Source organism: Astatotilapia calliptera, chromosome 16 (genome assembly GCF_964374335.1).
Source record: "Astatotilapia calliptera chromosome 16, fAstCal68.1, whole genome shotgun sequence".
Classification (NCBI taxonomy): Eukaryota; Metazoa; Chordata; class Actinopteri; order Cichliformes; family Cichlidae; genus Astatotilapia; species Astatotilapia calliptera.
In genome coordinates, this window is record NC_137437.1 from 36407469 (window position 1) to 36433620 (window position 26152).

Genomic DNA, 26152 nt, shown 5'->3' on the forward strand with positions numbered 1-26152 from the left:
TAAACTTTCCTCTGTAACCGTCAACAAAAAGCACAAGGTTAGCTTCAATAACCCCACTGGCTTTAGTTAAAATATACATCGCATGGATAATGCATTATTTATAACGGCGCTTGCTCTGCTGTCTCAAAGAAGTGTCTCTTCTTCTGCAAAGGACAGACTGCTGGACATGACTGTAACAGCCAAAGCTCTGCAGGTGACGTCTCGCTTCATCCCAGTCATGTCTTTGGTTTGTCCTGGGCTTCGAGTCTGTGTCAGTTCTTGTGGCAATCATCTGTACCAAACATCATGTCCTACTATATCCATCAAAACACCAACCCACACCCCCACACACATACACCGACTCCCCCGGCCTTTGGGAAGGCCCGACTTACTCTGATAGGATGTACGGATCCTTTTCTTTGAATCTGAATAAAAGTTAGACAGGCCGCGCATGCAAAACTCTGTCAGGCAGGCCCGCATGCCCACACCAGCAGCCACAGAGTCACCAAAGTAGGAGGGGGAGGAAGGAGTGGTGGAAATGAGGAGTGGGGTTTAAAGCGAGGAGAGGTCAAAGAACGGAAGAGCGTAAGTGGGGTGGAGGCAAAGGAAGAATGGCAGTAATGAGAAAAGAGGGGACGTTAGTGAGAGGAATGCATGAGGATAGAGGGAAGGGTGGATGAGGAGGGTGGGGGTGGGGAGAGAGAGGAGGCGGGGGGGGGGGGGGGGGGGAGAGAAGAACACACAGGCTTAGAGAGGAAAAGAAAGTGAGAGCAAGCAGCAAGTGAGATCGTGTCAGGGAAGGGCACAAGAAATACCCACGACTCCAGCAAACCCAGAACTGCTGGTGTCACTGGGGTCAGCAGGGAACATGTCATTACCAGCAGCATGGAAACCGAGCTCGGTTGTCATTTAATCATCTGCATTGTGACATCATTCTGAGAAGTAAATGCCCACATTTGATGGCTGAAAGCTTTCACACTCATACACATGTGTGTGATGACAACAGCTAAAGATGTGGTGGGAGGCACAGGAAGTGTTCAGACTGGGCAGCCGGCACTGGCCTTTTGGCTGTGCTCTCCAAGTCTGCTGTTGAGCCTTGTGTGAACCGGAGCACAGTAAGTGCCTCAGATCAGCGCAGCACCACCCGCGGCACAGAAAAGGGCATGTTTGCCCGCTTCTATTTTCCCTTCTGTCTCCACATTGATTTTAAAGCGCTCATACAGAAGGTGCAGGGTGCAACAGCATGTGAAAAAATCACCAGAGTATTTTCAGCTCACCTGTGGGAATTACGCAATGAAACGAGCACTTGCTGCAAGTTCTTCTGAAATATTTACCACCGAGTTGGTGCCTGGTCCAAAAAAGAGTCGGCCTCTATTTTACACAGTGATTCCTAAACGGTGGGTCTGAATATCAAGCGCGTTAAATATAATTAAGATGCTTCAGAGGCCGTCAGCGGACGAGATCAGAGAAAAGGAGGAGGGATCAGAAACACCTGTGTGGCTCTTACAGGTCTAAAAACAACAGACTGAGAAATCAAATGACAACATGCATATGATGCCCATGTGGAATGACACGCAACCTGTTAACATGCACTTCATGTCACAGTGCAGCTCTATGACAGGCAGAGATGGGCAGGTGTGTGCTTGTGTGTGACAGACAGAGAGGAAGGACAGAAGATCCAGGCCGTCGTCGTGTTACAGATAGTCTGATGTTACTGTGTCTGCTCTCGTTTCCCCACTCTGACGGTTTTGTCCGAACTTCATCTTCATCAACGTGAATGCTAACGATGTGCTAACTGCGAGGCTAATGTCACATTTTTTGTTTCCAGTCAGCTGAGAGGAGTTTAAACACCACCACTTATTCTCACTAGTTTTTAATGCTGTGCCTAAAGCGTCAGTTTATTAAAGATGTTTTTATTTCAGCTGGTTTGTATTTTCAGTCCATTAAGCTCTCGAGGTCACTGCAGAACCATCCCGTTCAAAGTGGGACGTTATTACATTACACACTAAACACCTGCATTACAAACAAAGGCTCGATACGTCAAATCCCTGAAATCATTTCAGAAAATCCACTTTAATACATTTTGTTTCCAAGAGTTTTCACATTAAAAGTTTTGGAAGTTAAACTTTGTTTCTAAAATAATAAGAATGCAGTTTGTAAAGAAACACATTAGAAAACAACAGCAGGCAGAGGCGTGTTTTTAAATTAAAATAGATATTTATATATTCAATTAATATATATTATATAATAATAAAAGTACTTTGTAATTATAATGTAACTGAATGTAAAATATTATGAAAACTAAGAGTCAGGGCTGAGTAGTGCATACTACCTTACATATGCTCTACTTCCCATCACTGTTAACAGCACCTGAACAGTAATGATTGATTAACAGTAATGATTGATTAACAGTAATGATTGATTAACAGTAATGATTGATTAAATATTGAAGGAATATATTGAAACTGTCATATTTGTCACGCACTAGATCAGAAGAGACAGAAAGAGAAGAAGACAGAGGAGCAGAGAAAAGATCAGATTCAGTGTCTGGATGTCGTGATTATGTTGCACACTGAGTATCAGGTGTGTGTGTGTGTGTGTGTGTGTGTGTGTGTGTGTGTGTGTGTGTGTGTGTGTTACCTGAGGTGGACTGCCTGTTCCTGCGGGGGGAACGGGTAAGGCGCTGGTAGGGGTCGGTGCTTCCGTACAGATCCAGTGTTGACATACATAATATGACAGTTTTTTGCAAGTAGTCCACCACCGCCAGGCCGTAACAATTCCCGAATGCCAGGCTGGACACGAACACAACGTCAGGAGGGAAGAAACAAGCACACACACACACACACACAGACATTAGAGTTGTGCCAACTAACATGAAAAACGCTGTCAAATTAAGCATGAATTAAACAGTCTGCTTTTATTCCATGTTTCTAATACTTCCCAGAATTCCCACATGACTGATCGTCACCTGCCATGCATCATATGGGCTCAAATTGTGGTCATAAATATTTTGCACTTGTAAATCAGTTTTGTATGTGTAAAAGCAGATTTGCGTGTGGAAAAATACGTGTGAAACTCTGCACTCAGGTTTCAAGTTACAAGTACGAATTTTGACCCTATTTTTCTTCCTTTCATCTGATTGGCCAATGTCACGTCAATCACAAATTTAACTATCCAATCAGAGAACAGGTGGGTTTGGCTGTCGGGGGGGTGCTTTATGGAGCTTCAGGTCCTGAGGGAATAAATGCCCTTTTACATGCCAGCCCAGCGTTTTCCTTCATCACTGTGAAGGAAAACAGTCTGTGGTGGTCTGAGTTTGGTGATCTTTGTGTCACAGGTTTACGTGGAATACATTTGAAAACTAACCTTCCCGACACTGCATATGCTACAATATTGTGAGCACACCACACTTTCACTGACCTGAGCTACAAGGAGTAAAAATGTCCAATGGGAGCACAGCCAGCCCGTGGAAACCATTTGGAACAATCACTGTTAAAAAGCCTCATTAACTTATAAACATCTGGCCTGGACAACACATTCCCAGCAGCTGCAGCTGGACGATACGTTTCTGGGAACCACACGTGGATCGGGCTTTAAGCTTGAACCCAGAGGAGACAGAGCTGAGTCCTTATTGTGACATCAGCAGGAAAGCAGGCCGCTGTGCTGAGCACGTCTCTCTGACATCCTGATGTTATTCTGCTCTCACCAATAATCTCAGGAATGTTTTTATATTAGTGCAGCTCAAGAAGGACTGTGTCTGTGTGTGTGCATGTTCTGCTCAGTATGTGAGAAAGGCATCAAAAAGCCAGATAATCAATTGCTGCAATTTCACTTAAGATATGAAAAGCTTCAGAGCAGAGATTCAAATGGTGCGACTGCCTCGACCCGCAGAGAGCTTTTCTGAAAACTTATTGGTTTCTGCCCATAAAGCTTCTATTCACAGCAAAGCCAGACAAGTGGTCTCAAACCCTGCGAGCTCAGGAAGTCATGCAGCTCCCGTTCGACTTGTTAGTCCACATCCAGTAAGTTACTTTAAAATAACAAAAGCAGGTAGAAGAAGACGATGTGCTCGTGTTCGTTGCCGCTCGTCACTGCGTGCTCTATCCGCTGTTATGGCTACGGTCACAGGACATATGGTGTTTTTCTCAGCTTGGCTCGCAGGTGTTACATTTGTCAAGAAAGCTCGAGAACACATTTAAATAATTTGGTCACGTTACATTAACTGCTGGCAGTAACAGCAAAATTACAAAGCTCACACATGGCCCATTATCATATTTACATCCTCCCGCCAGCCTCACAGTATGATACAGTACAAATACTGCAAAGACCAACTCAATGCTGCACAAAGCGCATATACACAGACCAAGAGCAACTATAAACACATCTGTATACAGCCGAGCCCTCTTACTGCCACATGCATGTTCTTCTCCTGCTGCATCACTGTTGCTGTTTATAATCTGGCTCTTTTCAGAAAATGAGAGTCAAATGTCCTCGGTCTGTGCAGGTTTGGTTCCCTGCACCCTTCACAGCCATGCTTGTGTTGTGCACTGATGCTGTTTTTATTGGTGACGACCAAACATACGGAAATGGATAATACAAGCCTACTGTTTGCTAAATGTTCCTAATTTAGACTCATAGACAGACACAGAGCTGCTCAGGACAGAGGGTTATGCCTCTGAAACTCACAGGCCGTAGGCTGAGTTGATGTCCAGGCTGGTGATCTGCTGTGGAGGTTCACCATCTACCCAGAGGAGCTGGATGACCAACTCTGACTGGTAGCCAGGAGGAACCCGAACCGCCCGGTCCTTCACTCTGAAACAGATGAGCAGCTTTTATCAACAGCTAATGAGGAATGATGTTGGAATGAGGAGTAACGGTCCAATTTACCCTCAAACACCTGGCAGAGCTTAAATACACAACACTGGCATGCACTGTAACGTGCCTCAGCAAATCATTAGACCATCATACACCACCAGAGTGCTTTTCTTGACTTGACTGTACTTGAAGTCTACTGTGCTGCAGAGACGGAGGACTGTTATCTTACTTGAGGCAGGGGATGCTGTCTTTGATGCCCTCTGGTGTCCTGCTGCCTGGGCTGGCTGGGTGTTGGTGTTGGTGGTGCGGTTGGGGCGAGTGGGAGCCGGGCTCTGAGAAGCTGGGATTGTTTTCATTCTCTGATGGGGAGATGACGTCGTCCGAGTCACACTGCAGACGCACCTCTAGAGACTGAAACATGAGAGGAGACTCAGGGAACGTATCACATCAAGAGTGGGCTTCACCTTCAGTCTCCGTACATCACCTGACCACTTTAAGCACTCACCACTATCTGAGTGTTGGCATCATATTTGCTGAAACGATAGAGGATGATGTGAGCTGAGATGCCGACCACGCAGAACATGCGACTCTGAGGGCACCAGCTGACCATCTGAATAGCAAACGGGTCTTCTTCCACCAGCTCGGCGGCGCGGCCCTCGCCTGGCTTTGGCTTCTCGAACACTTTGGAGGTCTTCATCTTGTACAACATCTGCAGCGTGACTGCACAGAGACATCTCAGTTAAAGCACAGTGCAAAGCGTGAAGTAAACGGCCATGTGCACGTGGTGATATCCCGACAGCTTTATGCAGTTTGCCATGTTACATCTTCATATTCTTCACCTTTTAAATTTTATGCACTTTGCACAAATGTCTCGTCTCCACTTGGCGAGGCATTTTCACCCCGTACTGCTGCGATTGGCACAGCTGTACAAATGCATTAGACCAGTAATGTGTCTGGCTGAGAGGAGACTGGTTTGCACCACAGCCTTCTGATTTATTTTCCATTTAAAGCACATAAACAGATGCTGCACCTTTAATAAAGCTGCAGTAGTAGAAACGTGTGCACACAGTAAACCTGGAAGCGTGTGCTGATCAAAGATGGCGGGGATCATACGAGTCATACCGAGGTCAAACACTCTGAGTCACGACTAAAATAGTCAAAAGACGACTGTTATTTCCACCTGGACTCATTTCTGTCTGGATCAGTGTGGTGGGACGACCACACAGAACACAGCAGGCTTCAATGGCAGCACATCTGACAATCATCTACTAAAATAAATATGAATAATAATAGATTGGATTTATATAGCGCTTTTCAAGGCACCCAAAGCGCTTTACAATACCACTATTCATTCACTCTCGCATTCATACACTGGTGGAGGCAGCTACAGTTGTAGCCACAGCTGCCCTGGGGCAGACTGACAGAAGCGAGGCTGCCATATGGCGCCATCGGCCCCTCTGGCCAACACCAGTAGGCAAGTAGGGTAAAGTGTCTTGCCCAGGGACACAACGACCAGGACAGAGAGCCCAGGGATCGAACCGGCGACCTTCCGGTTACAGATGCGATTCCCAACCCCCTGAGCCACGGTCGCCCGACCAGCCACAACATCTTCAGCACCTGCCTAATACTGTGCCATTCACCCTGAGCCGTCAGGACATGGACTCCACTACACCCTGAAGGTGTGCTGTGGTATCTGCACCAAAGTCCCACAGATGCTCGACTGGATTGAGATCTGGGGAATCTGGAGGTCAAGTCAACTCCTCAAACTGGTTGTTGTGCTCCTCAAATAGTTCCTCAACCATTTCTGTTTTCAGTGCATTATCCTGCTGAGAGAGACCACAGCCATCGGGGAGCACCTTCTCCATGCATGGGTGTAGATGATGTGGAACAATGCTTGGATAGATGGTACGTCTCAAAGTAACATCCACATGGATGCAGGACCCAGGGTTTCTGTTACGTGCCAAGGAGCGTGGCTTTGCTTTTGTGCTCTGTTTTGTGTTCTATTTATCTTTCAGGCGTCAGGCCTCCTCTGATTGGCCAGTTCGAAGTTGATTGGCAGGTGTCTATTGGCTGGTCTGGGCTCAGTTGGCCAATCACACTCCAAGGAACACTACATATGAGCCGCTCCCTGGCCAGCTGGGGCTGCTGGCTTCTGCTTTGACAAACATTTGCGAACAGGCTTCTTTATGTTGTGTGTGGTGGGAGGCTGGACAGGTAAGCTGGGGTACCCTGTACATTGGTTGTAGATTTTACTCTGTTAGTCACACTAGGTTATGCGGTTGATGCCACCCTTGTATGTTTTCACTGACTTTTATCGAGTAGCTAGGTAGGCCTTTTGTTTTGCATTTTTCTTTCAGTTAGGCTAGGCCCTGGAAGCTATCGACCTCTTTTTGTTTTATTACTTTCTTTGATTTGGATCAACCGCCCAGTCCTCCTCCCCCCCCACCTCTTCTCTGTTGTTAAGATTGACTGTCCAACCATTAAATTCTGCCTGATACCTAACTGCTCTGTGGTCTTCCTCCTTCATTGATTGTGGTTGTCCAGTGTTGCTGTCCCCTGCCTGCCTTTGCCCCCGCCGTGGTGGGGGGGGGACGTAACAGTTTCCCAGCAGAGCATCGCTCAAAGCAACTGTCCCCGTTGGCTCGCCTGTGGTTCTCCATGTAAGCGACGCACAATAATCCGTCCACCTATCTGATTCATCAGACCAACCCACCTTTTTCCATTGCTCCATGGTCCATGTCTGATGTTACGTCTGATCGGTTTATATCATATGAACTTTGCTAAATAGATGTACGAAATGCTCTCAGCTGATCTATCATGTGATGAGGCATAGAGCTGAGATCAGCTGATCTGAAGCTAGTATGTTAGCTGTGGGTGAGTATGATTAGTCTGAACTCTTAGATTATGTCATTAAGCAATTAATGATATCACCCAGGTGATTGATTAACTGTGCTGTGGAACAAATGCATCGCTGCAATGAGAATGCAGGAAAGCTTGGTGCACAGGACTTACTTGCAGATGCGTCCCAAAACTTAATCGATCCGTCAGCATGCCTGAAAAAAAATGTATTTAGTATGAAATTAATGACAACAAGTAAAACTTCCAACCTTCCCACTCACTTTTAGTCTAATTAGTCGTGTTAATGATTATTACCTCAGTAAATTTATCGCTGCATTTTTAAAACATCACACTGTTCATGAATCTGCAGCTCACCCGTCTTGTGGCTCACAGAGCTACAAAGTGAAGCTGGGTTCCTACTTCGTGAGAACTTGAGCATTTTTAGGTGTTTCACGCTGTGCTTTCAGCAGTGAAACGTCTCCACGTCGACCTCAAAGGGCCGGACTGCCACTGATATCTGTGAGTGTTACCCAGAAGCAAACTCCACCCAGCGAGCAAGCTTCAGAGCAGGTTAACATCTCTGACAAAGGGGGCCTGCTCTCTGCTGGGGCTGGCACAGATAGAAATCAAATCTACGCAGCGCTATAAATGTAGAAAAACCCACAGTCGGTGGTTCTGTCACCGTGGCGTGAGACACGGCTCAACTGTCCTTTTAAATGTGACGGGTGGTGTTAAAGAGGGGTCATCAGTATTCCTGTCAGCATTTCTAACTCACCCTGTGATGATGATCTCTGGATAAGTGTGGGAGCCTAATGTCCACGTCCCTCCACTGATTGGCCACTCCTGACAAAATAATCACAGCAGCACTGATTATTTTAAACACCCGGGCACATTACCCTTTCTTTCTGTCCCATTGTACCCTCGCTTTTCCTTTTGTTCTAAAACACAGGCTGTCATCCTCAAATACAAAACCGAATTGATTAAAAGTGATACGTGTGCTAATGATTACCTATAATTTAAAAAGTTCAACAGCAATTATTTTAGAAAGATGATTTTACATGACAAATTATGAATAAAACTCCCTTCAGAGACCAGGATATACCAAAGAACCGAAGCGCAGACACACAACTCTATACATATTTATACATCAGTTCTAGCATTGTATTTTCCGCACAATAAGGCGCACTTAAAATCCTTTAATTTTTTCAAATGATGAATTCTGATCGTGCTCACTGACCTTGAACCGATTTTATGTGCTACACGGCGCTCAAAAATCTGTCAAAAATGTTTTAGTGCGACTGTGGTAAGCTACGAAGCCACCGCGTGATGGATTGTTGGAGCATTACAGCTACTGTAGTCAGGAGCCTCACGGAGGAATCTGGGTCCTAAACTCCGTCATTTTCAGGTCCCAAATTCAAACGAACACTGCAGCATCACTGAGAGTTTAAAAACTGTCTAAATTCTTTAACCTTTAATAAAATGATCAGTGTTGCTGCTTTACCAGGTGTAACAATTAAGTTTAACATCCAGGCATCCATGAAAACAGGATTTATTACATTTAACAGAGTTAGAAGTTAGCAGGAAGTTAGCTCGCTAGCTTCCACCTAAACATGATATAGCATGTCCTGACTGAGAGATTTCTGAAAAATTCAAACGTACAGCTCTGCTATCACTTCCAACATAAATGAAGACAGAAAACTAAACAGCAGTGACGTTTGTAGGGTTACTGAAGTTGGGCTAGCTGCTATATAATGATGTGCTACGTGACCGCTAGCGACACAGCTATGTTAGCATAATATAAACAAGCTAACTTTTTTTCCACTCGATAAAAGTTAACGTGAGGGTTCCTGATGGTTAGAGACAAATGCAATCGCATGGCAGGATGCTGTAAACGGACCAAACTTCAGTCAGGAGAACAACTGAGATAATCCATCCACAATACGAGGTTAGTCATTCATATACTGCTACAACATGGGAATAGAGCCGCTGCCAGAGAATTCAACAGTAATGAATCAATGGTACAGAAGTGGAGGAAGCAAGAATGACCTGAGTAAAGTTTGACTTATTTGACTGTTTTGTTTCGCTTAATGCACCTTATGGTCTGAAAATACGGTATGCGAGGATTACGTAACACAAGAAAATCCTCCCAACATGGATCTGCACAGCAAAGGCCGTACTCTTCCCCTCCTTTACCTTCTGGCTGTAGCCAGTCTTCTTGTGTTTCGCTCCTATGGAGTAGAGGATGGGGATGATGTCTGGTGGACAGTCTGCGAAATAGGCCGTGCAGGTCACTGGCGACTCATGGATGTCCATGGGATACGGGTTCTCAAAGACGGGGTAGCTGCAACAGGCAAGTACACAACGTGGTATATAGTAGACCTATGAACATGAAGCTATTCAGAATTATTCCTCAGCTAATCGAAAAGAATAATTCCAGTTGGTCCTCCCATGGAGCCCACAGGAAGTGGACACGTTCAAAGGTCTGGATTCTTTATCTGTTCTCTAAGCAATAAAAATTGAATGTGCCAATGACTCTAGCTTCATCTGCTTTATTGCCGATACAGTAAGATAAGAGCGACTGGTTCTTCTATGCACACATTAAAGTGTCACTAAAAGATGTAGAGGGGTGTTTCTGCAGAGCTCCAAATTCATGCCACTCCTTACTTATAATGAAGCATTTAAATACAATTAACCTGATTTACTTATAATGAACAATTTAAACACAATTAGCTCGTAATCAATGAGCTCAAAGACAATCTGGACATGTTTAAACTACTTTAGGTGTTATCAGGAGACATTTATATCTAACAGCTGTAATTAGCTAACCTAATTAACCAGGAAACTTCATTTATACCCGAGCGTTTTGCTACTCCTCAAATGTATGCCTAGCCTAGCCTTGGGTGTTAATCTGTCAGGACATCATCGCCGCGTCCAGCTTCAATCTTTTATAACAATGATAGCGAGTTAAATCTACCCACAGAACATTGAGCTGTGCTTGTTCAAAGGATAACATCTTTGGCAGTTTTTACATAGGATCTTATCAGACCTCTGAAATCACAACAAAAGCACTGAACTGTTTCCCTTCAAGACACTGAGCTGCTGAGAGCAACTTTCTGATAGATCGATACAATTAATCCACAAAAGTCCTCAAATTAGGATAGTCCACATATGCTTATGGTCATACAGCATTATATGCTGATATCTCTCTGAACTACAGCTGCTTTCACTTTGTTGCTGAATGTAAGAACAGTTCCACTCTCTGAGTGATATTCTTGCACACGCGATGGTGTGATTCTGATATATGATGTCTAACTGTATGTTTCACAGTGACGTACTTGCTCTGTGTTAGATCCACCACGATTAAGTCTTTCTCCAGAAGCACGACCACAGCGTAAGGCTCCTGGACCTCTGTGAAGGCCGAATGCAAACAGAAAGATGGAGAGGTAATGCTAGTTACCACGACAACATCAAGGAGGGATGCAAATTTAAAATCAGCTGAAATTCATATAAAAATGACTCAACGTCAGTCGGTGGTAACACTTGGTGAGTTTTAAGGAAGCGTGCTCTTGTGATTTCCACATTATCACAGGATTACAGGAGAAGCCGATGGCACCGAGCGGGTGAAAAACCCCCCGTGGCTGAAAACCACATTTCTCTGAAAGGCTTCAAACTCACTGAAGCGAGACCACAAAAAGGGACACAGCTCTTATAATTGAATCGGTACGCCCTTACCGTTGTTGTAAGGAGTCTCGCACAGCACCATGAACTCTACTATGGGGTAATCCATCTCCAGCACAGTGATGGCCTTGCCGTGCATGATCGTCAGTGCCGGCCGTCGTCCCGCCTTGTCATATGAAAGACCCCCAGAGAAGATAACAAAAGGCTCACTGTTGTGAAGGAAGAGAAGGGATTTAGAAATGCTCACCTCGACAAAGCAGAAAGAAAGAATGAGTAACAAGTAAAATGAAACACGCTCTTGTTTCAAATCAAATTAAACGCCAGTGATCGATGAAATAAGTGACGCATACACAACGGTTGTTTGTTCCTGTGAGGACTCAAAAGAAATCTTTAAATCTCATCTCAGAGGTTAATATCAATAAAAAAAAATGCAGCGCTACGTCTGTGCAATCAGAAAATGAAATGTTTAAGACACACGCACCTGTTCCTGCAGGTCTTGTATTCCACTTTGAGAATAGGTTTGCACGACTCCTTCCTCGCATCCTTCTGTATCTTTCCTGCATCAGAGGAAAAAGCAAAGGAAGAGCAACATGTACAGATTAAAGTATAGTTTCATAATAAGATGAGAAGATGTAAGAAGAAAAGCTGTTGTTCACCTGTTGTTACGTTCATGTTTTTCCCTCTTTTAAGCTATTTGGAGTTGCTACCTGCTGCTTTGTCAAAGTGACCAATGCACGGCTCTACACTGTGTTCATAATGTTACACAATGTGAGCATAATCAGGACATAGTGCGCCACAGGAACCCCCTTGAAGGATCAAATTTAGTCTCATTTCCAACTGGAGTTTTGTGTGTTTGCTGTGTTTCCAGGTCCTCTCTTCACTGAATGACAGTCCATTATCAGAGTTAGCGTATTAAAGGGAGTAATTCATGCTTCTCATATTAACATCTTTGAAGAGAAGGTCTCCTAGCTTGGAGGCAGTGAAACCTTGAATTCTACCTTTCAACAAAGGCTCAGCACTTTCTGAACAAATGAAAGAAACATCATTTCTAAACTGTTGGAGCTCTGCTGCAGCATCTTTTATTGAACGCAATAAAAGGAATCATTTTAAGTGTACCTGGATTCTCTGAGAACAACTCGTCCTGTCGCAGATTTCTTCACATCATCATTATGAAAAGTGGCTATAAAAAGGTCATTTTGGTGCCCTTATGTACAGGAAATTGTGCTTAAAACAGACAAAGTGTTGGCTGTAAAAAGTGAGAAACTGATAGTTTAGTTAAAACACTACGCTGGCCAAAAAACTAAAACTTCTGGTTAATGGTGCTCTGCAACAGCCTGGCCTGCTGAGACCGGCTCCTTTAATTGGATACACCGTTAAGAAAATGGACGGATGGTTTCTGAACTATGCTCACCTATCCAGGTACAATGCTCATTACCTACATGTCACTGACACGGTTGTAGCTGAGAAACACAAAAGGCAAAGAAAGCCCCAGTTGTCACCGAGCTCTGCATCAAGCAACAGCTCAGCAGGTAAGTAAATGATGGAAAGCCAAACACACATGTAACATCTGTGGTTAAGTATTTAGAGCACTGTGCTAATCGCTAATTTAAATAAGCTAAAATTTGTGAGCATATTTGGCAGCTTCAGCAGTAAATTTTATAAATAAATAACAAGATGATGGATTTTTGCCCGACTGTGACGAAGTCGACTCAGCTGTGTGACAGAGGGAACAATGGCGAGTGATAACAGGTATGCAGAGGTTAGCCTGGAGTGTTAGAGGGGCAGTGTGACATGTTCAGGTTCAGACATGAACAGCAGTTTCATGCTTGGAAGAAGACAAACATCCATAATTCTCTACAAGAAGTCGATTCTGACATTTAAAAGATGTTCAAACTAAATACTGAATCAGAGTCATTCAGAGTCTTTGTATGGATCTGCATAGGCAGCATGCTAATGCTAATCTAGCCTAGAAGAAGCCAGCGGCTGCTTTTTAACTTTCTTTGTTGTCAGTTTGTGTTCAAATGCAAAACCTAAAAGAAAGACGTGTCCTCATTAGGAATTTGTGTCAGTGTGTGGGAACGTAGCCTTGGGTTTACAGAGTTAATTGATAATTATGAGATAATGAATTTCAGGTCATATTAACATGAAAGTAACAAGTTCTCTGATGGGTAATTAAGTAACATACTCCATTACCTCTAAGGAAAGTAACAAGTAATAAGTAATGCATTACAAATTATTAGTAACTTATTGTCATATTGAAGGAAAACAAACACATAATAAAATCAAACTGGTTTTGATTTCTGGAAGTAAAGTACGTTTCCTTACAGAGGTCACAGATAGGTGCTAACTAAGCTAATAGCGCTCTGCTAGTTTTGAGCTATTTCAAATCACTCAGCTGGACATGTTTGTGATATCGGAGCATTTTGGAGTATATTTAATCCAATTCTTTGATAACTAAGATGCTGCTCTGCTGTGAGCTCAGTGAAGTTTGTTGCTTACCACACACTCAGACTATGGACACACCATGTTAGTCACGTTAGCTAGCATTAGCTCAGTTAGCACTCCTTCCCCTCACCTAGCCTGCTACTAAAAGCCCGAGGTGCTGCAGTCGAGCCGTTTAAATGCTGAATTTTAAACCCTCACAGTTTTTAACTCATTTATTTATAACTAAAAATGTCCGACTATATCATTCTCAGCAAATAACATTTTAACTGTTTACTCTTTTTCAGCTTTATGTTCTTAGTTGACCTCTACTCATTTTCATGCCTCCCTTTCCTCTTCCTCCCGTTTTCGCCCTGAGTGACACTAAATATCTGACAAATAAACAATCTGCTGGAATTCAGCTGTGCCCCCCTCCCCGTCAGCCACATCCTGCCTGCTTTTTGCTTTGTGATTTTGCCTGAGATTACAGCTCACAGCAAGAAAACACAAATCTGACGAGTTCGGTCGGCCCTGCATGAGAGGAAGCCGTAGGGAGACACGGCAGAAGAGGAGGCAGATTTCACCGAGTGTGGAAATCAAAACGAAGCAGCAGCGAAACACCGCACATACGACAATCACTGCTGGATACAGCACAGTCTACCCTAAATGTGCCCGAACATGAATGTTGGTGAATGAGACTGAACGGTGGCTGGTTACACTGAGAAAAGCAAAGACATAACCACGAGCTGCTCGGCAAATCAGATGACAGCATATGGTCCACAGAGGTTTGTTTACAGTCTATGATATTCAGATCTATACAAAGAGTATAGACCCAGGATTTGTCTCTGGGATTATGAGAGTGTGTGTGTCTCACCGTGAGGGAAGGTGACCTGGAATGGCTTGGTGGTGTTTCTGAGGTTCCACAGCGTCAGGCTGCCGTCCGAGTGACTGCACATGAACTGCTTCCCTTCGTGATGCCAGCTGACAGAGTGGATGGCCTGCACCGATCACACAGAGTCAGTGTTTCTCTCAAAGTCATAAAGCACTTCAAGTGAATCATTGTGTCATGCAGTGCCATGAGAAAGAAGCCTGATTGGGGAAGAGGAACCAGGAGTCCTGCAGCAGACCCCACACGACGCCGAGCTCGGCGAGCGGCTGTGACCAAAGTCCACCGAAGAACTGAAGCAAGTTCAAATGAACTGTAACAACCTACCGAACAGCCAAACCGAAACTGCACACAGGAGAAATTAAGCCGATTCAGAAGTGAAACGTGATGACACACGACACTGATTCTTACAGCATTTAGCTTTAGGCCAGATCTGGAATAAAACCTCGTTGGTATCGTTGTTGAATCCGTCCTCACGTAGTGTCAGTGCCCTGCTACGCTTCAAATGAAATATGAGACAAAGGACGAAGATAATAATCCTTCAAAACTGGTGAGCACATAACAAAGTGCTTCTCTCTGCGGATGGTAATTGACACTTTTGTCCAAATACAATGGAGAAAAATACAACTGACAAGATTGTTTCATACAAAGGCAGACCACATTTTCCCCGTGGAGCTCTATCAAACACACGCCTATTAAAAACACAACAATGATGTGCATCTGACAGCTTTGGTGTCCACACAGAAGAGCAAAAACGCTTCTGCAGCATGCGACACACGGTGATACGTATGTGATTCTACTCAGTGATGCCACAGCTACCACACCTTAGCTGTACAGGTAAAAAACGTCACGCAAGCCAAAACAGCAAAGTCGTTTTCCTGGTATCGCCCTGCGCTCAGCACGTCTGCCGCTGTTCTTCAGAAGACCTCGCTGGGTAATCTTTAGCTTCTTAAAAACATTATTCACAGTTATTCATGTCAAAGCCACAGAGGTCACGGCCCCGGGGAGCGTCAGCAGCAGAAAAACAGTCTGGATAATCCTGGAGAAGTTTGGCCTGACATTGTTCCAAATTAACCTTTTCTCATTCGCACACTGAAGCTTATTCAGGAGGCTTTTGTTAGAGCTGTGCACTCATCAGTCCTAACGTGGTCGTTATTGTGGTAATCACAGTAAACTGAATTTTCTCAGATGGCAGCAGAAAATGTTTAAAGCCGGGGGTAGGCTGCGTTTTTCCCCTCGTCATCAGACGGAGAAACATCTATAATAACCTTTCAGCGACTCGATGCTGGAACGAGGCTTTAGAAAAGGCAGCCAGCGATGGAGATCGATAGCAGGTCCTTTCACACCAGATAGGAGTTTATGAAGTGTTATAGAAGAAAAAGTGCATTTAACCACAGAGACACGGAGGCGCAGTAGGACTGGGTGTAAATACAGAGCAAAACCAAATGTCAGTATTATTTTTGGTGCATATGAAGAGCTGACAGCTTAAAGTTCGTACTTTTCTTTGTCCTTTAAATCACATTCAGATCCACAAAGGAAGCTCATGAGCGTGAGTGTTACTGTTCACAGGAGAAGGAGGACGTAAGAGGTGGCAGCAGATGTGCTGATGGTGCGTATGTTTGAAGACACACGAGTTAATGACCTGTTAATGAAAGACGTTTGAATATTACATGAAAATATAGTTTTGTGTGTAACTTTTCAGCGTGCACTGTGATGAAACGTTTTCTCCCTGGATGCTGAAAGCTGCAGCACCTTTGGCTGAGTACAGACCGTGTAACCTAACACACCTGTCTGACATGACGCGTTTACGCTCTGCTGGTCTCTGGATGCCAGCGTTGTCCTCTGTTCCAGCTGACAGTGCTGTGCAAGCTGCCCGAGGCTGCCCGGACCGGCGTGAGCGTTCCCGGGTCCTCTAATGACTGCTTCTTCAAAGAGCAGTAATTGGTTTGGCAGGCAGCTTTTCATAACAAACACCTTGTTAAAAATGAGAAAAGTTGCTGCCGCTCTGAGATGAAAAGTGCACTCGACTTTGGTCAGCGAGGGTAACTTGAAGAGAGCGCTGAGAGTCAATGTTGAAGCACTTCCTGTTTCACCTGAAGAACCTGTAACACTTCAGTGTCACATGTTTTTATTCAGGTCTGTATGTAAAAAAGAAAAACTCGACATGTCTCTGCAGGGCTTTGATGTCATAAACAAGCTGAACGTTCCCACTCGTGCACCCCCCTCTGGGACTCATTTCCAATTTGTTTTTAAAGCAATTTGTTCTTCATTCCTCTCAATTTTGCCAGATTCTTGTACATATCCTGCCTCCTGCTGCTATAATCAGGCATCCGCACAGAGACAGCTAAAATGAAACTACAGTTTGATTATTAAACAAACAAACACAGAGGCCACAGCAGACGTAGAAAGAGGGCAGACAGAAAGGCTTCACCTATCAAACTCACCTCATCGTAGTAGATCCTGAAGTCAGCCTTCTTGCCCCGGAGGTCCCACTGCACGATCGTCCCGCTCTCAAACCCTATAAGCAGCTGCAGACACGAGGACAGAGGAGACTGTTCATAATAAAAACATGCACGAGGTCTGTGCTCAGTGTGATGATGATGATCGGCTATTTATGTTTTAACCATTATTTATTGACTCAGTGCCAGTAGAGTAAAACAGGACAGCAGCCTCCTCCTAACTTGTTACCCAGTGATTAAACTGGATTTTTTCACACTGAGCGGCTGATTGTGAGCAACCAGCTGGTTTCCCAGAGGCTGAGCGTGCAACACCTGCAGCTTGTGTGACCACAAGCTGATTGCACAGCTCACCTGGTGGGAGGACCACCAGCCTTCAGACTGACCGTCGTCACTGTCAGACAGAAGGTTTTAGCAGACAGACAGGTTGCCAACATGGTGAAATCAGCCCGAGTCAATCAGTGCTGATGAGTGTGAGTCATTGGCAAAGTGTCTGTTTGCAGTAGGAGACTGGACTCAGTTGCTGGTTGCATTCTGGATATAGTCCTGTACAAACACGGTTGCCAGGTGCTTGTGTTATTCTGCAGTCAGATTGTTTCCTGCAGCAACTATGTCACCATGTGAGGAAGGTTTGTTTCTGTGTCAAATCTATGAAGTTCTGGCTGATCTCTGAATGTAAGCAGGTAAATTGTAGGTGGACAGCAGCAGATTAGCCACACTTGATCCTCTGGTATCTAGGGCTGCCACGATTAGTCGACTAGTCACGATTACGTCGACTATCAAAATCGTCGACGACTAATTTAATAGTCGACGCGTCGTTTGAAGCTTTGTAAGATACTGAAAGACGCAGGAATAAGTAGCAGGATTTAAGAGTGTAATAACGGACTGAAACAGAAGATGGCAGCACTGCATGTACAAGGATGCCAGCTGCCGTTAAACCCCGAAGAAGAAGAAACTGTGTCCCAGAATTCATAGCGCAGCCCAGCTCAGTTTCCAACAATGGCGGCGGCTAGTTAGTTTTAATATTACTCTTATTATTCTTTCTGGGTCACAAAATAAACGTTTAACATATTTTCAGGCGAGAATGTAGCTGTGTAAACCTCAAATATCTGCTCAGTTTATCAGGACACCGCATATTTTCAAAAGCGCTCCGACGTTTTCGGAGACGTCTGTTACCCACTAGCTCGATAGCTAGCCGGGGGCTAGGTCACTAGCGCCGTGAGAACACCGGACTCCCGGCAAATTGTTTTCAAACCCACCGCCGTCTTTCGCTACTCGGGTTAAATATATATAAGTCACTTAGATAACTTAAAAATGTTGTTTGGCTTTTTTCAGTGTTTTATTTGTTCCTGAGTAAATCGGTTTGGCTGAGATTAAAGTTATAGTTTTTACACAGCTGAATAAACATCAAGCAGACAGCTGATTATCAGAAGTGTGAGATGCTCCAGAATTTACTCCGGTGTCCTGTTATATTTTAGATAGCAAGGAGTTTATTAAACTTCACCGAAACAATCTGCAAATGTCATTAAAATTTGATAAACTATCATCTTGTCTTTATTTGTAGTTAGCACAGACCTTAAACACTTAAAGCTGTAAGCTAATGATAGTTATATAAGAGCAGATGCTGCTGGTGCAATAAGCTGTAGTTTTACGTCTAATGGATGATGAGCTGATTAGTCGACTATCAAAATAATCGTTTGTGGCAGCCGTAGTGGTATCACAAACTGATTGCATGTTACTGCAAACTTGCCATTCAGTCTTAGACTGATAGCAGACTGATAGCAAACTGTCTTATTCCCATTTTAGACGACAACATAAGCTGCAGATGGTGTTAGAGGTGCAGCCTCAGCTGTGTCACTGGCTCGGTTTGTCTCACAGTCCCATCACTGGCTGTCTAACACACACTGGGTAAAACAGGCTGTTTATCTGTGTCTCTACATGAACACAAATGCACACAAACACAGATTTACTGATTTACACACACTGAGAATAACACACACTCCTTCATGTACAAGGACAATTCGTTGCAGTCCTTACCATATCAGCTCTGATTTGTATAGAATACACTGGCACCATATAAACAGGCTCCATAAACAAACAGCCCTGCATGCACCGGAGGAGAAAAAGCAACACTGCCACATACTACAACCCAGTTACACACAAATTCACAAACAGACGATAAAAGGGGAAGCAAAGCCGACCCAATCTGATCAGAGATCAGAGGAGAGCTGCTGCAGAAGCACAGCTTTAAAGACAGAGAGGAGGAAACAGCTCTCCTGCTGAGTGCAAAGACTGTGTGACACTGCACATCTGAAGAAGGGAAGCAGAGTGCAGGTGAGGGGGAAGCAAACCCGGTAAATTCTGCAGCTCTGAATACATTTTCAAGAGTGAGGACGCATGAAGGATCAACACTGTAGGATCTGCAGGCAGGTCTGCTGTGATGTGAATGAGACATATCAGTGACATCTCATTAACATAATAAATATCTATTAAGCATGAAGGCGGTGTTCATGCGGCTCTGTTGTGGGCAGTTTAAAGAGCACGTCGACAAACTGCAGTGAAATTACAGCCGTTTACTCCAGCAGAGATTTCATCAAAGGCAACAAAGCAAAACCTGAGAATAATCTTTTATGGGCTTTGGTGAAGAAAATTTAACTGCTTTTTAAACAATTTTTCTTTTCATTCATTTTTTGGGTTTTTATTTGATGGTTTTTGCAGCACGTTGAAAGAAACGGCTTAAACAAAACAAAATCTGTTCAAAACAGACCAAATAAAGAGCAGACGTTACATATACTACATATTTATAAGCTGAATAAGGGATGTTGCCACTGGAAACATTCATTTAATATCTGCTGTCATCATTAATTCAGTTTCTGCTTTGGTGGAACCAGCTCCCAGTCTGGATCCAGGAGACAGACACTATCTCTACTTTTAAGATTCAAACTTTCCTTTTTGCTAAAGCATATAGTTAGAGCTGGACCAGGTGACCTGAATCCTCCCTTAGCTACGCTGCAACAGGTGTAGGCTGCTGGGGGATTCCCATGATGCACTGGGAGTTTCTACTCCACTCACTATGTGTTAATAGACCTCTCTGCACTGAATCATATCTGTTATTAACCTCTGTCTCTCTTCCACAGCATGTCTTTATCCTGTCTTCCTTCTCTCACACCAACCAATCACAGCAGATGGCCCCGCCCCTCCCTGAGCCTGGTTCTGCCGGAGGTTTCTTCCTGTTAAAAGGGAGTTTTTCCTTCCCACTGTCGCCAAAGTGCTGCTCATAGGGGGTCATATGATTGTTGTGTTTTGTCTGTATGTAGATGTCTGTGATTTGGTGTTATATAAATAACATTGTTCCAAACCTGTGTTAGTGATCAGTAATATAATAATAATGCTCTGTATTTCCTGCTGTATGTTAAACTTGTTGAACTGGATTTTTAAAGACTTCCAGTTGCGCAAAGTGATGCTGAGACTGATGTCATCTGAGGTCGTTTCACGATCATTTTTCTACAGAATGACATTTATCATCTCAAAGCTTTTATCCAGTTTGAAAGACTGACTGAGCAGAACAGGAAAGCGAGTCCTCCGGCTTCATGGTAGATGAGCCTGCATGAGCACTGACAGCAGAGAAGCTGGTGCATCAGTTGGCGACTAGCAAACTCACACTAACCTTTCAGTGACAATCACCATTACCAAGCACACGGAGGCTAGCTTAACTAACCTCAGCTACAGGACAGCAGCATTAGCGTGAGCTGAGAGAACTTGTCCCCTTTGCTTACGAAGGGTTAACTTTGTGCTGTTCAAGGAGAGGAGACGTCTCTAAACACACGGCCTTTGTTCTTGCTTGCAGTGAGCGACTGCAGTAGGTGACGGCAGCTGAAAATTCATGTCTCATTCTTTTGTCTTTAAAGCTTTTCAAGTCTGGTTTCATCCGAGGGCTACAGAATTCCACTGGCAAAAATCAATATGCCTCTCAATGACCTCTCTTTCTCTTTCTGCAACTTTTCCATCCAGCTTCTTTCTTCTTTGTTCGCGAGTAAAAAAAAGAAGCAAAACAAAGACGAGGGCACCAAGAGGAGCGACGCTGCACACAGGACGGCTCTTTTTCAGCGAGCACACAAAGACAGCCAAGGTGAGAGAGTGAAAGGTGAGCAATTAGAACAAAATAATGGCCGACAGGAAGAAAGGGTCAGGATCGAGGATGAAGATGGGGGGAGTGATGGGGGGGCGGGGATGACAGAAACACGGCAGAGGAAAAAGCTCAGATTTTACTGGAGGCACAAAGCGTGAAAAGGGAGGCAGCTTCAGTGCAGCAGACTGCTTCAGCACTGGTGCTCGAGGAGAATCATGAAGGTGATGCTTTGATGCGCCTACACACCTTTCCTTCATCCTTTGGGCTGTCACTCAAATGAACGACTGGTCCTGGGTGAGTTTTAGTTGATCTGTAATGAGAAGGAAAAATAACAGAGGTGAGGAAGACAAAGTGTAACGCTCTGAAACAATACTGCAACAAACGCTTTACTGCAGCCACGCACACGTACTCAGCATCACAGCCATGCTTTACGCTAACACGCCGCTTAGCTGTGTGACATCCGTCGGCACTGTGTGGAAGAGAAAGAACCCACTTGATGTATTCAAACTGCAGTCAGCAGGGAGCAACAACAAAGCCTTACATGTGGTATTTATTACAATTTAATTTAATATTACAATGTAATTTTCTGGCCCCTAAACAAGCTGCCTGCTGCCAGCCACCATAATAGCACACAACACTGACATTTAGATATCAGGTACATCGTTTCTGTGGCGATGCAAAAATTACAGCCTGCAGTATAAAACACGCCGTAAAGGTGTCAAGCTAAACGCTCACATTAGGCTGTTTTTATGAATAATGTGAGGAAATGTGACATATGCATCATTTCAGTGTTTAAATAAAGTAAGGCACATAAAGTATACAGTCCTGTGCAAAAGTCTTGAGCCACCCTCCTTTCTTTATATTTTGGGAGATATGTGACTGAAACGTGCAAACATACATGGAAACACAGCATGTACGGCAAAAACAGAGTCTGTGCTGAAGAAGCACAGACTGAGCTCTCTGAGCAGCTCTGTGAGGATCTTCAGGAACTGTTCTCCAGGCTTCCTGAAGGACAGTCAAAGCTCTTCTTTGGATGTTTCTGCCTTTGCTTGTGTTCTCTGTCAGGATGATCCCACACTGCTTCAGTGGAGCTGAGCTCTGAGGAGGCGCATCCATCACTGATGTGTGCTTTGTGTTTGGCATCACTATGATGCTGAAAAATGAAGCTGCTGCCAGTCAGATGTTTCCAGATGTTCCTGCGTGGTGGATCAGACTCTGTAATTCATCAGTTTATCAAAGAACCTGAAACCATGACACAGCCTCCACCGTGCTTCACAGATGGCTGCAGACGCTCACTGCTGGACCTCCTCCTGACCTCCTCGTACACACTGACCATGATGTGGATCCATCTCTCCATCACACCTGTTCCTCTGACCTTCAGTCCAGTTCTGGTGTCATTTTCAGCCTCAGTCTGTCCTCCTGTTTCCCTTCAGCCGTCCTTCACTGAATCTTCTCTGATGAGGCTTCAGTGAAGTGTGATCAGCTGAAGCTCCCGTGTCAGCTCCTGTGCTTCCTATTAACATGACTTTCAGATACCTTACGCTGTAGCATTAGCTACATGAACAAGAGGACTGAGTATGAGTGAAAACAGAAAGACCTGAACTTCTGCTCAACAGCACCTTAACAAGAAAGTCTGTCTCCTTGGACAGAAAAATATCTGGAGAAGTCGTGAGAGTTTTCCACAGGATGGTGTGATATAGTATATTATTGTTGAATGATTTATTCTTGCATGATGAGAGTTTGATGAGAGCTCCTTTAATTTAAAGTAAGTTGTTTGTGCCCTTGGAGCAGGCAGCTACAGCAGATCAGTGCTTGGTGATTCCTCGCAGCACAAACCTGCAGCACTAAAATAAAATGCATCGCTATTTTCCAAGAAATCCACAAGAGCTGCATGATCACCGGCAGATTCAGTTTAGCTGCCACAGTCAGGACACTGTAGCATTGTGCCTATAATCTGGCGAGCTGAGGCAAAGTGTGACTGACGTGTTCAGATGGGCCCGTTTAGTTATGCCTGCTGCTGGAGAGCGATAAAAACATGAAACCAGAACACGCTCTCAATGCATCGCTGTTGCGTTAACAAACCAGGATATCAACCAACCATCTGCGACGCACAACACCTGCCCGGACACGTAAGTGCAGCACACAGGGTGAAAGCCAGGAGCTCGAATATATCGAATATACCCGGTGATGTAACCCGCCTGCTAACGTGGGACCCTGAACCCTCTGCACAGAGAAACAAACCTGTGCTTTTAGAACCAATCAGGACCGATCAACGATAAAACACGTCGGCGACAGAAAGTTCACAGCAGATATTGAATTTCTGATAAAGCAGAGATGAGTCAGGAAGCTTGTGATTGTGTGTGGAAGGTCATTTCCTGTGGAAGCCTTTCACACCGTGGGGACACGTGTGAATCGGAGCCGAGTTACTGACTGATAACATTTCTCCGTCAAGGCCAGACTCTGAAAAGCAGCCCGAGTGAATCTGTGTTTGCCGATGCTTGGGATGAATATTTTCTGACAAGCTGTGAGGCCAAACAGCTGAACTGTGTGACTTCTCAAAGTTAGAGACGGAAAGTAACTGCAGCGAGCAAGAAGACGCTTCACGCTGACGCATCAGCGAGCGTTTGTCTCTGCAGGCTGCTCACAGCTGGAATTATAGCCAGCGTGTCCACAAATGCTCATGAAATCATTTAATCAATGAATGTTTGAATCCCACCGCGCTGTCTGATATTCTAAGAGAAACAGAAGATCTGCTCATGTTTGACGTGTTTCTTTGATCCAGGTCATGAAGGTCATCTTGCAGTTGTTGCTCTCAGAGACTGTACGATGTTAGGATCCTTTTATTTCATGAAGAAATAACAGCGCTGCCAAGCAATCAAAGATAATCACATAAAGCTTCCTCTTAAATCCAATCTGATCTGAACAGACACACGAGCAGCTCATGGAGATTTTAACAATTAAAAGCGTCCTTACATTACAGCGCTTTGTTCTGCAGCCAGGCCACAGTAAGCTGGTCTTTTTATTATTCCCTGCACCGTTAATGTGCTTTTTAACTCTGCCTTTCTATTATTCATGCTGATTTTCTGCTTGGGCAAACCTCTGTGGTCATTATTCTCCAGATCTTTGAAGATAAGTTGGTGGTTTGTTGTGTGGTTTTAGGGCAGCGTTTCTAATTGCGTCTCTGCTCTTAGGTGAAATGCTGTTTGCAAATAAACAGATGAACACTTAAAGCCCCGTTAAAGGCAGGATGGTCCCAGTGCTCGTTAAGCAGTGATTTTACCAAATCTGGCGCCAAAAACAAATCGGCACTGCTTGTTGTTGATCTAAAATCAGACTGTTGTCCTGCCCGGTGAGCACGATTCACCAATAACTGCATATTCTGCATGAACTAAGAAAAAACACATTTAGACTGGGAGGAAGAAAATGATATTACTGAAATATTTCGTAAGCATCAGAGAAGCACGAGCACCTTTTGGGATCACAAACACAAAGACACCTTAAGCTCCAGGGGCGCCATGACAACCAATCACGGGTAGAAAAGGATAGATAATCGATATGACAGACGAGAGGGGGCGAGGCAGGAAACGGCACGTCAGCTGCAGACACCGCTCTCGCCGTGTGTCGCATGCATTCATGTAATATGGCATGTGCTGAGGCTGTGTGACACACGTGAAACATGGCAACACAAACAGCAAAATGTGTTTGAGCTTGTTTTTCACTGCGTCTGGTTTTATGGTGTTTGACATTCTTAGAGACCATTCATGTCCATGCTGGGATCTCTGGAGAGGAAACAGGAAGTCCAGCATCTGTCTGCTGTGAATGTCAGCAGAGTCGCCAGACTGACAGAGGAAGTGATGAAACAAAAGCTTTGACATAATTACTCGGTGACTGTAAGGCGTCCAGGCCCCACCCCTCCCTCACCATGCCTGAAGTACGGCTCTCGTGACAACGTTTCCAAAGTCTTTCTGTAACTACGCAGACGTTAACATGCCAGCTGAGGCTTTAACCTTATTCGATGTTAGAATTAGAAATGATAATATTTAAATCATCGGCTCAGTCTCAGAGTTACTGTGAAGGGCGGCATCACCCCCCAGTGATGCAATCACACATCCCACGGGCGAACAGTGGGACATCAGATTATGGCGGCGACCGCCAAGCACCGCTGTTATCACGCTCAGCGAGTGCAACAAGGCAAACCAATGGAACCGATCCAGACACTCATTTTGTCCTTTGGTGTCTGCATTAAAATTACTATTACAGATTTGATGTGTAATAGATTACTCTGGACAGGTGTAATCCTGTGGTGTAAACTACAGAGCAAAGACAGACTTTATTTGAGCAGAAGCTCATTCAGCTCGTTTTATTGGAGGATCTGAAAGGATGATAAATCCAAACAACAGTAAACATGAATGTATTTGGTCTGAGAAGAAAACGGTTGAAATAATCTCACGTGTTTGACTCAGAGGGGGTTTTGTAGGGGGGGGGTTTACAGTAAATTTCTTCAAGCGCTGAACGTTTCTTGACCTTCAGGCAGGTGTCTGTAGTTTTTATGACTTTATCCCTGCAGCGATTTAGACTCAGAGCTCTCTGAGTGGGCTTTCACCCGTCCACTCTGAAACGTGGCTGGGTGGGCTATGAACCAGCACGCTCTGCTAAATGTCCACGTGGAAGGTTTGGAGAAACACTGTTTGTTGACAGGCCACCTGCTGCTTGTGCTGCATGCATGTAGTGGGGAGCAGCTCAGAGTGCTGATGCACGTACGAAGTGCAGGATTTCCATGAGAAAGACAAACGCTGTTTAAAGTGGCCGTTCTTTACCAGCTGCACCAACGTAAGGCTCAGAACAGAAAAACCGTTCTGTGAGGTCGGAGGGCGTAAACATGTCAGCGCGGCCTTTTTACACACAGTATTTAATAAAGACGATGATCTTTTCATAACCCTCCCGCTGACG

General features: G+C 44.4%; 1 protein-coding gene across 1 annotated transcript in view; it reads right to left on the reverse strand.

Annotated features, from left to right (window-relative positions):
• Positions 1 to 26152, reverse strand: part of LOC113008286 (syntaxin binding protein 5L) — a 149091-nt gene that overhangs the window by 52068 nt on the left and 70871 nt on the right. The window contains exons 6-19 of the mRNA XM_026145592.2: positions 21449 to 21512; positions 17062 to 17145; positions 14606 to 14729; positions 11792 to 11867; positions 11365 to 11519; positions 10968 to 11040; positions 9826 to 9973; positions 8408 to 8475; positions 7807 to 7847; positions 5300 to 5514; positions 5024 to 5205; positions 4666 to 4791; positions 2620 to 2771; positions 372 to 440 (exon numbers count right to left, since the gene is read on the reverse strand). Of these exons, the coding sequence (XP_026001377.2) occupies positions 372 to 440; positions 2620 to 2771; positions 4666 to 4791; positions 5024 to 5205; positions 5300 to 5514; positions 7807 to 7847; positions 8408 to 8475; positions 9826 to 9973; positions 10968 to 11040; positions 11365 to 11519; positions 11792 to 11867; positions 14606 to 14729; positions 17062 to 17145; positions 21449 to 21512 (1577 nt within the window). The remainder of the gene's footprint in view (positions 1 to 371; positions 441 to 2619; positions 2772 to 4665; positions 4792 to 5023; positions 5206 to 5299; positions 5515 to 7806; positions 7848 to 8407; positions 8476 to 9825; positions 9974 to 10967; positions 11041 to 11364; positions 11520 to 11791; positions 11868 to 14605; positions 14730 to 17061; positions 17146 to 21448; positions 21513 to 26152) is intronic.